This window comes from Sinocyclocheilus anshuiensis, unplaced genomic scaffold (assembly GCF_001515605.1).
Source record: "Sinocyclocheilus anshuiensis isolate Anshui unplaced genomic scaffold, SAMN03320099.WGS_v1.1 scaffold286, whole genome shotgun sequence".
Lineage (NCBI taxonomy): Eukaryota > Metazoa > Chordata > Actinopteri > Cypriniformes > Cyprinidae > Sinocyclocheilus > Sinocyclocheilus anshuiensis.
Window position 1 is genome coordinate 422,304 of NW_015544135.1, and position 11,319 is coordinate 433,622.

Below are 11,319 nucleotides of genomic sequence, written 5' to 3' on the forward strand. Positions count from 1 at the left end.
ATATATATGATATATAAGTGTTTTTCAATACTAGTATTTAAGAAACTATTTCCTTGCTTTTTCCCTGCCTTATAAAGGTTTTCCAGGAGGTGTTTGGATATTTAATTGAAGAATTTAAAACCTATAAGCCTATTTTCTCTGCCATCAAAAATGAGTATGACGTCACGTTAGGTATGTGCAATCTTTTTAGTTATTTTTTGGGGGGTTAAATCTTTGTGCTAGCAGGCTACCACCATTTCTAGTTTTATGTTACTAATTATATCAGTATTGTATTAAACAAAAATGTGTAGTAATGCAAAACACTTAAAATTAACTGTAGCTAACTAAGTTGTTTAATATCATGTCAAATAAAATGTTAATGGAACTCAATTGGTCAATAGTAAGTCATGAGGAAAATAATAGATGAGATGTCACTAATCAAAGTGTTAATGTCTCTCCCAGCACATCTTCGTGAACAGATCAGGGATCTGCTACCGCTGCGGGCAAAGCTGGTGCTTGTGTCAGAACAGTGTGAGAAGAGGATTCTGGATCAGAGAGTACAGGAAAGAGATGAGCTCCAAGCTATGAAGCGAGATTGTCAGCGTCTGCAGCGTGTCATCGAGAGTATGAGAGGACAACAGACTGCTCTGCAGATTCAGGTGCAGTTCATTTATTATGTCTGTCCTTTTGTAGAGATCTGGCTACCTTGGATTATTCACTATTCTAAGTGGTTAAAGGATGTTTTGTCAGTATTTGAATGAAATGTACAGTATATCGGTTAATGACAAGCATGACCTCTCAATAGGCTACAATATGGGAAAGCTTTTTATATGGAATCATATGATCCCATTCTCTATGAGAAATTAATCATATTATGTTGTGGTTTCTCTCAGCATAGTATGTGGCTATCTTATTAACATTTGAATGCAGTTTGAATTTGAAATTAATTGAAATGTTTACGGCAGATGCTTGTCAGGGCCAAACGATGGGTCATTGATTTACATCTCAAGTGGTGCAGGTCATTCACATACAAATTTCATAGAGGAGGAGAGTGAAACTAGAAAGATTCCTAGTGTTGTTGAATTTGATTTTATTGTTATACTTTAATTTTGTTTTTTATTTTTAGTTAGGTTCATTTTTAGTAATTGTTGTTATGTGCTATTGTAATTTAAATTAGTTTTATATAGTTTTAGTGTTTTTTATTTATCTTTATTTTTATTTCAGTTTTAGTCATTTTAGTAGTTAAACTTAAACTTTAGTTAATTTGTTTTTTTATCTAATAAATACAAAAAGTTTTTTTTTTTTTTTAAATCTAAGGTTTTATATAATATTTTTTTAACTTTACTTAAAGGGATAGTTCACCCAAAAATGAAAATTCTGTCATTAATTAGTCACCCTCATGTCGTTCCAAACCCGTAAGACCTCCGTTCATCTTTGGAACACAAGTTAAGATATTTTTTGAAGGAATCTGAGAGCTCTGACCAGGGGCGATTCTAAGATTTTCGTTTTAGGGGGGCTCAGCCCCCAATGAGGGTATAATAATAAAAAATAATAGTAAACATATAAATAAAAATAAAAAAAGATTGACTAATAGGGTAAGGTGGTAAACTAAACTTTGCATTTTGCAACTTATTGTATTCCACTGTACTGCATAGATAGGTATAACATTTGAGTACTGAATAAGCCATACAAGTCTTCCTGAATCCTGATCTCTCTCTCTCACACACACACACACATTTACTTAGCTATCTAAATGGGGACATTCCATAGGCGTAATGGTTTTTATACTGTACAAACTGTTTATTCTATCACCCTACACCTAAATCTGCCCCTTACAGGAAACTTTCTGCATTTTTACAATAAAAAAAAAAACTTTGTTTACTTTATTTTTATACCAGTTTTACAAATGAGGATGTCCCCAAAGGGAGGTTTTTCAAGATTTTGTCATGTTTAGCTCACTTTTGGGTACACATTTGTCCCCAAAATATGGTTAAGTAGGTACATTCGTGTACAGTTTATAGAGCTAATCGCAAAATTTTTAGGGGGGCTGAGTGGTCATTTTAGGGGGGCTATAGCCCCCTAAAAATGGCCTAGCGACGCCCATGTCTCTGACCCTCCTATAGACAGCAAGGATCCTTACACGATCAAGGTCCAGAAACATAGCAAGGAGATCTGTAAAATAATCCATGTGACATCAGGGGTTCAACCGTAATTTTACGACGCTAGTTTTTTTTTTTTTTTTTCGCACAAAAAGTATTCTCGTAGCTTTGTAAAATTACAGTTGAACCCCTAATGTCACATGGATTATATGGCTATGTTTCTGGGCCTTGATCGTGTAAGGATCCTTGCTGTCTATGGGAGGGTCAGAGAGCTGTCAGATTCCATCAAAAATATCTTAATTTGTGTTCCGAAGATGAACGAAGGTCTTATGGGTTTGGAACAACATGAGGGTGACTAATTAATGACAGAATTTTCATTTTGGGGTGAACTATCCCTTTAAGCTTTATTTCAGTTGCTGAAAACAGTTGTTAATATTTTAATTTTAGTTGCCGTTAACAATCACAACACTGCTGCTTCCATAAAGCATATATGACAATAGTAAATATATAATGAAACACAAACTCATGTGTATCTCTCCCACAGGTTGATCACCTAAAAGAGGATCTGGCCACCCAATATCAGCTATACAGGGATGAACGTGATGCACGAAAACTGCTCATCACCAGAATCAGCACAATGACCTCTACCCAAGACACTGAACATGATGATAATAATGAAGGTTATAATGAAGGTTACACGAATGATGATTAGTAGTTGAGTCTGAAAAAAATAAACAAACATGGAAACAAACATTTTTACTGCTGGAATTTAGTGTATGAGAAGAAGGAGCCAGTGGTAGGATGACCACCTGTCTTAAAATTTGAGAGCTTTGTCACTCTTCCTGCAAAACGTAAGCAGTGTCCCGCATTTCAATTTTGTGTGTATTATTTAGTTTTTTTACCTGAAATTACAATACCACATTAAGAAATATAATTTTAAAAAATGTGGTTGCTATTTAAAAATCCATTAGTGCAGCAGTCATGTTATAGCTAGTGTGGGGAAAATAACAACCAACGCATTCATAGAGAGGGTTTTTTCTGCTGATGATGACTGGACGGAGCAAAGGAATCAGTGTGGACCTCATCAAAAGTCGTTAAATACAGCCAGGCAGGATTTTTTATTTTTTTTTTTGAAGATGATGAATATTAGCCAGGCAGGAGCTTTTTTACAGAGGTTTGATTGCCAGGAGTGAGTTGCAGTAGTCAGGAGGTTGAGTAGTGAGGAGGTGATTTGACAGAAACTTTGCTTGTTCCTCTCAGAGGATGAATCTGAGGATCCTGTGGTGGTGAAAATGGCTTTGCAGGTGTGTAGAGAGGACCTTACCAAAGTCCAAGTTGAGCTTAACCGCCTCCAAGCCGAATACAGTGATGTGGTCCCACGACGGGACTGGGATAACCGGAATCATATGCATGAGGAGACTTTAATAAAGGTATGGAGAAAAATAGATGTATTATTTTTAATTTATGTCCAAGATAATGAATCAACCAGTTTACCATGCAAAATATTTTGAGTTTATGTATGGTAGGATTAAATATTTTATCTTTTATATTACTTTGTTAATTTTATCTGTTTTTATTTATCTACTACACTACGATTCAAAAGTTTGGGGTCAGTTTTTTTTAATGAATAATTCTGTTCAGCAAGAATGCATTAAATGAATCAAACACCCAAAAGAGTAACTCTTAAACATCAAGCATGAAATAATGATATGTAATTGATTATAATATTTAATGTGATATCTTTCCATGTTTTAGCTGGAAACCTTACAGACAGACTTTGACCAGTTAAAGTCTGAGTATGACACGCTGCTTGAGGTTCATCGTCAGGTACTTGAGCAGAGAAACAGACTTCAAAGAGGTCTATAATGATAAATAAATAATTGTAAACTCATCTGATTACTAAACATTATTCTAATCAACAGTCAGCACCTGCTGTGTTACACTCCAATCAGTCTGTGCTGCAACATGGCTCTGATAACAAACACATTGTTACAACTCCCAGACCAAACTGGGAACAATGTTCAGGTAACAGTATCTGAACTGTCCAGGCTGTCGTATCTGTTCTTTATATAGTGCAGTTAAGCTTATGTTTGAGATAATCTTGTGTAATGTGTGTTGTAGACATACTAGGAGGCAGTGAGCGATGTAAAGAGCTCTTTGAAGGTCAATCCAGCCAAAAGAGGCTGGAGATCTTGCTGCAGCAGATGAATGGCCAAAATGAGTTCTTCACTGGTCTTGTAAGTGTTCTTAACATAAAAAATAGCAATAGAGCACTGCAGTGATGCATATTTTTAGGCCAGCATGAAAGTTAGTATTACCCTGGTTCTCTCAATAAAAACCCAATAGGATTTTTCAATTGGCTTTTGGATTATTGCAGAAAATAATCTCTTTGACGAAATAAGTTTGATTTTTATCTATTTTTATCTATTTAGCCTACATATAATAATAAATTAAAAACAAGATGCTAAACATAGGCTATAAATGAGCTACACCAGCTTTGCTAGGCTGAAGTAAAGTTGTTTTCACAGGGCACATCCAGTGACGTCCCCATTTATCTACAGTATGAGGGGAAACTTAAGAATCTTAAGATCAAAAAAGCAGATGTAGTCAGAGTTATTAAAGACATCTGGAGGGAAAAAACTTCAGAGAATGAAAAGGTATGTATGGCATACCAATATCCTGTCTTGATTTGTTTAAACAGTCACTAGTATTTAATGCTGTATTTCTCCACACATTTTTCTTTAATGGAGAATGATGACTCCAGAGATCTGCAGATGTTTCTTCACAGCTATCTTGTGGAACATTATAAGGATAAGGCAGGAGAGTGGGCTTACAGCTTGATGGAAAGCATTCAGAACAATCTTGAAGATGATCTCATTTGCCTTTTTAATGACATCTTGATTGGGAAGGTTTGCGCTTAATCTAAAATAATAATTTGTGTAAATGTCCATAGCACTGATGAACAATGAAGTCCAATGAAAGCAGGTTTTTCAGCTGCCCCCCAAAATATCAAATGTTTATTGGGATATATATATATATATATATTAAATGTTGCTGACTGCAATTTTGTGGCAGGTTGATGAGAGTATCTACCACGGACAGACTCAGCTGCTGTCTCACTTGCTCAAGGTTTTAATTCAAAGTGACACAACACAATGCGGATCACTAACTGCCTTAGAATTTAGGTGAGCAAAAACTCTGAATTCCTCAGTTGAAAATGTATTGTGATTATTTTTATTATTACATTATGTGTGCTAATTTTCAGTGATGCATTGAAGAAGGCCTTCCCTCTGAAGGCAGATCAAGACATAGAGGAGCTGTTGGCGGTGGCTAAGACAGAGCTGAAGAGTAATGGAGTGCGCATTGCTTATCAGACACTTTATACAGAGGTCAGTTTGAATGTTTTGGCTATAACCTAATTGAAGTTGAATGTATACACTACCATTTAAAAGTTTGGTTTGATGAGATATTTGAATGTTTTTGAAAAGTCTCTTATGTTCACCAAAACTGCATTTAATTCTTTGAATATACATTTAAAAACAATAATATTGGAAATATGATTATGATTTAAAATGACTATTTCTATTTGAAAACTATAAATATTTATATAAATGTAAAAAAAAAAAAATTTCCTTTCATGGAAAAGCTGAATTTTCAGCAGCCACTACTTCAGTCTTCAGTGTCACGTGATCAGTGATCACATGTTTTCTTTTTTCGAAATCATGATACATTTTTATATTTTTTGCTGAATGTAAAGTTTAAAGACCAGAATTTATTTAAAAAAATAAATCTTTTGTAAATGTATAAATGTCTTTACTGTCTCTTTTGAACAATTTAATTCATCCTTGCTGAATAAAAGTATTAATTTCTTCAAAAAAAAAAAACAAACTTTTAAATGGCACTGCATATATAAATATATTAGAGCATCACGTTTTGTGCACATTGTTCTCACTCCAGGACACTGATGGAAGACACAAAGAATTCCTGAGTCTAGTTAAAAAACAAGCTACTGCTGAGAGACTCCAGTACATCAGCGAGCTGAGAATGCAACTAGAAGGCAAAGGGTGAGAGATCATCATCTGTCCATTGTTTACAAAATGTTATTAAAGATTTCCAAGTAAAAGCCACATTTAACTAATCCTTTTTAGATTTCAATAATAGTATTGTCATAGTTTTGTCCTGTTTTGTATATCATCAATGTAGGGAAGTGGATGCAGAGCACCTCAGGACTGCCTTCAAAACTATCGATCCCTCACTGGATTCTGAAACTCTGGACTGGAATCTCGGTGTAGCTTTTCAGACAAAGGAGGGTGAATTACGAGCTCAAGCTTTAAACACCGAGGTTGTGCTACAGCGTCTCTCTGTGGCTAATGTAAAAAGGGCAGGGCCTAAGTGATGACAGTTGTTACATCAAGCACATTTCCAATCTTTTTATAGCACACTACATATATAAACCAAGCACAGCACTAGGGTATAGAAATACCTTAATACTGTAATAGTTTGCATATTGTTATGTAATTAGATAAATCACATATCAAGAATAACACAATAATTAAATAATAATTTTTTTTTTTAAATAGCCTCATGTCTCTGCGTGCTCCTTTAACATATTATTTTTTGCTTTTTTGATTAAAAAGGAACTGTCATGCGTGTTATATTTACCCTTTTACATCTACATCAACAAAGCTATATTAATTTGTATTGTCCACTACAGATTACTCAATAATTATTGTCAATAAATGGTACATGTATATGTATTTGCTTGTCAGTTTTATTTTGTTGATTTGTAATACATGTCATTTATTATGAGCAAGAGCTCAATTTTCCACCTTGTAAATGCAAAGAAGCACTGCATTTGTGAGACTAATTGAACTAAAATGAAATTTTCTGCACATGTAATTTTAAGAGAGTTTACAACCACAGATTGTAAACAGAAGAGAAACTGCACAAATATGGGTTCTAAGGGACAATACTTGTGAGTGGATAAATCACATATCAAGAATAACACAATAATTAAATAATAAATTTTTTTTTTAAATAGACTCATGTCTCTGCGTGCTCCTTTAACATATTATTTTTTGCTTTTTTTATTAAAAAGGAACTGTCATGCGTGTTATATTTACCCTTTTACATCTACATCAACAAAGCTATATTAATTTGTATTGTCCACTACAGATTACTCAATAATTATTGTCAATAAATGGTACATGTATATGTATTTGCTTGTCAGTTTTATTTTGTTGATTTGTAATACATGTCATTTATTATGAGCAAGAGCTCAATTTTCCACCTTGTAAATGCAAAGAAGCACTGCATTTGTGAGACTAATTGAACTAAAATGAAATTTTCTGCACATGTAATTTTAAGAGAGTTTACAACCACAGATTGTAAACAGAAGAGAAACTGCACAAATATGGGTTCTAAGGGACAATACTTGTGAGTGTTTAAAGTAAACTATTCTTGGATTCACCTGCTGCTCGAAACACTAGTTCTAGATTTGGAAAGCAATACATCAACAACTATGTTTACACTGAGAATCTGTTGACTGGCTGTCAAGAACCAAAATTCAAAGCAGTGTGTAAGCGCTTTGCGCATGCTCAAACTGAAGAGGAGGCCGCTCAACTTCTGTTCTCGGGGCGCTGGAATCGCCATAACTGGAACCGGGGATTCGGTTTAGGGCTCACGGAGGTAAGATGTTGGTCAGATATTATTTATAACAGTTAACGTTGTACTTACGCGGCACACAACTACTTTATAACTACTTTATGCAAAGTAGCACTGGGGCTTTTTGCCAAGAATTTTCTGAAGCGCTAGCTAATAGGACAGGAGCGTGTACGGGCCGCGCGAGGGTCTCGCCTGCGTTCAGCTCATATGGCTCTGGGGTATTTTTAGAACGGAACGAGGGTGCGTTTGGTCCAAGTTGACCGTTATTATTAAAACTCCGAGTCGATATTCAAAAGGCAACGTCCACTTTAACGTAAAACAACGTTTTCGCATCACGTAGACAGGCGTTGTAGACAGGCAAGTGTTAGCACGTCTACGGCTAAAGCTAAAATGAATCAGTCTACAGCGAGGCCATTGAAAGCCAGCTAATAATCATAGCATGGTTACCTTTAATGCTTAGTAGCATTCTTAATCAAATAAGTGGCTGTAGTTTGACGGAAATTATTTTAAACACAATTTGGACGCCTTCATATCGTCACTGGCTGATTTGTAAATGAAGTTAGTACTTGCTAACCAACCAACTAGTGCTAAGAGTCTCTAAAATCCTCTAGAATTGTCAGCCGAATGCTTTTATGCCAGTCATTAATGTTCTAATTTGACAGTAATCGAACTAGCTTGGTAAGTGTAGTTCATTAGTGTCATTCATACAGTTACTACTGTATGCAAGAAAGTGTAATTATAGGGAGTTGTCATCAACTGCTCCCACTTCTACTTGTTATATGTAACTGGAAACTGTTAGATATTAGAGAAATTGAAATGTTTAAGTTTGAAAGACTCCAGTGCAGGGCTGTCCAAACTCGGTCCTGGAGGGCCGGTATCCTGCAGAGTTTAGCTCCAACCCTAATTAAACACCTGAAACAGCTAATCAAGCTCTTACTAGGCATAGAAACTTCCAGTCAGGTGTGTTGAGGCAAGTTGGAGCTAAACTCTGCAGGATACCGGCCCTCCAGGACCGAGTTTGGACAGCCCTGCTCCAGTGGATCATGGCCCAATCACGATATATTAACCACTCAAAGTTGCTGACAAATCCGTGGGTTTAAAAGGGAGGAGCAGGAGTGTGTTAAATTCCATGAGCTTCTGAACAGAAAGGAGTTTATAAAGGTCCGTCCACATCAAGGACATGAATTTTTGTAACAGGTGAACTATAAAGACATTGACAGCCAATCAGAATCCACTTGACTTTAACAGGATTAAGAATGGTGGATTCTGATTGGCTTTCAATGTTAGTTTGTTCATCAGCTGGAAAAAAAATCATCATTCCAATAATATAATTCCTCTGTGTCCTTATCGTTATAGTTTTCTATTCTCATAGAATTAGAACAATTATTATTACTTTATAGTTATTGTTATAGGCTACTAGTTATCATCTTTGGTGAAAATGGCCCTTTAATTCAGCTTTTTTGGTCTGATCTGTTTGGCTTTTTAATTTTGGTATTTGATTGATTATTGTTGGGATCTATGTTTAACTTTTTCCCCCCAAAAAGCTGATATATACCTTTTGCGTCAGAGAAACTAGCACGCAGACCTCTTTAGAATTTTGTCTTTTAACTTCTGTTTTTGCAGTAGCTCTGTAGCATCACTATTGAAGAGTAATTAGTAGAGCCTGACCGATATGGGTTTTTGGGAGCCGATACCGGTATTAGGGAGTAAAAAATGTCTGATATCGATATATCGGCTGATATTATTTGTGTATATTATTGTACAGTACCAGTCAAAAGACTTTTGATTGGTACTGTATATAGAATACAGTATAAACAGAATATATATGCATAAACACATGACAAATTCTGTGAAATTCCATGTTATACAGTAAATTCCATTTTTATGACTGAATTCTGCGATTCCGTCAGCATTTTCTGTATCGCGGAAATCATAGGGCCGTACTAATGTAGCAAACGAGTATGATAAGCTCATTGTGAGAGTAAAAGACGGGGGCATTGTTTATTTATTTTTAGCATTGAGTCTCACCAACTAGGTGACAACTAGGGCTGGACAATAATTCAATATCAATATGTATCGCGATATAATTTTTTTCAGTAACGGTGATATGATTTTTAAACACATTTCCGATATTTCGATATACATTACCAGTTTCCCATACATTGATTTATTTGTGCCGTTTGACTTCGTTGAATAAACATGAGCGCTGCACGTTTCAAAATCATAACACGGCGCGGGTGTTTTATATGAATGTATATATATCGTGATATCAATTTTGGTCATATCGTCCAGCCCTAGTGACAACGTAGCGTTAAATCACCATTCAAAAAGAACACGTTTTATGGCGGGGGTTCCTCTGGTACAATTTGCATTCCAGGGGCTAAATATCACGTTATTGGGGTCGCTTCAACCCACGGCAACAGTGTTAAAGTTATCATAAGCATTAAGTTAAACAAAAGTTATCATACGCATTGTAATATTTGAAGTGGATGTGATTACAAATGTTAGTAGACTGAGAAGATTTAAAATGAGTGGTTCATTCATAAATTCGTAAGATCTTAACTTCATGCTGTGGAAATACAATCTGGAAGACAGAAGACAACAAACTCGGCACTGAAAAGAGGTGTGGCTATATAAGGTCTATTTAGTGCCAGAAAAACTAAAAAGGTGCTCTCAGTAATTTTGCCAATTAAAAACTTCACACAAAGGATTTATTTATATTCGCGTGGAAATGAAATGGCACCGAATTTCTATGCTTATCAGTTCTCCTATCAGAAGTTGTTTATTTACTACATGGAGCGGGTTGCCTCCTTATGGGCTCCGCCATGTTGGCATCACATGACCAGCGAGCCATATTATGCAATTAACAAGTTGCTAATAAAATGTTTACTTTACATATTGCTTTTAATCATTGTGCGATGCCCTTAGCAAAGTATAAACAAAAGTACATCTTAACAAACTCAACAGCGTAGCAAACACAGTACGAATGATAGTGACCAATAGTACACTGAACAAAATTATAAGCGCAACGCTTTTGTTTTTGCCCCCATTTTTCATGAGCTGAACTCAAAGATCTAAGACTTTTTCTATGTACACAAAAGTCCTATTTCTCTCAAATATTGTTCACAAATCTGTCTAAATCTGTGTTAGTGAGCACTTCTCCTTTGCCGAGATAATCCATCCACCTCACAGGTGTGGCATATCAAGATGCTGATTAGACAGCATGATTATTGCACAGGTGTGCCTTAGGCTGGCCACAATAAAAGGCCACTCTAAAATGTGCAGTTTTACTGTATTGGGGGGTCCGAAAACCAGTCAGTATCTGGTGTGACCACCATTTGCCTCGCGCAGTGCAACACATCTCCTTCGCATAGAGTTGATCAGGTTGTTGATTGTGGCCTGTGGAATGTTGGTCCACTTCTCTTCAATGGCTGTGCGAAGTTGCTGGATTTTGGCAGGAACTGGAACACGCTGTCGTATACGCCGATCCAGAGCATCCCAAACATGCTCAATGGGTGACATGTCCGGTGAGTATGCTGGCCATGCAAGAACTGGGATGTTTTCAGCTTCCAGGAAT

The 11,319-nt window shown here is 35.9% G+C and overlaps 2 protein-coding genes across 4 annotated transcripts in view; both read left to right on the forward strand.

The window, feature by feature from the left end:
- The window catches only part of tsnaxip1 (translin-associated factor X interacting protein 1), an 8,735-nt gene extending 2,015 nt beyond the window's left edge, over positions 1-6,720 (forward strand). For 2 of the 3 annotated variants that reach the window (XM_016494653.1, XM_016494652.1), the window contains exons 5-17: positions 78-171; positions 442-638; positions 2,623-2,758; positions 3,339-3,508; positions 3,834-3,905; positions 4,001-4,103; positions 4,200-4,315; positions 4,607-4,735; positions 4,829-4,987; positions 5,154-5,263; positions 5,344-5,467; positions 6,036-6,142; positions 6,282-6,720. In XM_016494653.1, the coding sequence (XP_016350139.1) occupies positions 78-171; positions 442-638; positions 2,623-2,758; positions 3,339-3,508; positions 3,834-3,905; positions 4,001-4,103; positions 4,200-4,315; positions 4,607-4,735; positions 4,829-4,987; positions 5,154-5,263; positions 5,344-5,467; positions 6,036-6,142; positions 6,282-6,474 (1,710 nt within the window). In that variant the 3' untranslated portion in view covers positions 6,475-6,720. The remainder of the gene's footprint in view (positions 1-77; positions 172-441; positions 639-2,622; positions 2,759-3,338; positions 3,509-3,833; positions 3,906-4,000; positions 4,104-4,199; positions 4,316-4,606; positions 4,736-4,828; positions 4,988-5,153; positions 5,264-5,343; positions 5,468-6,035; positions 6,143-6,281) is intronic. The other variant, XM_016494654.1, reaches the window with a different exon arrangement.
- Positions 6,721-7,668: 948 nt separating this feature from the next.
- nutf2 (nuclear transport factor 2) overlaps positions 7,669-11,319 on the forward strand; it is a 12,754-nt gene continuing 9,103 nt past the window's right edge. The window contains exon 1 of the mRNA XM_016494657.1: positions 7,669-7,766. The gene's annotated coding sequence lies outside the window, so the exon portion shown is untranslated. The remainder of the gene's footprint in view (positions 7,767-11,319) is intronic.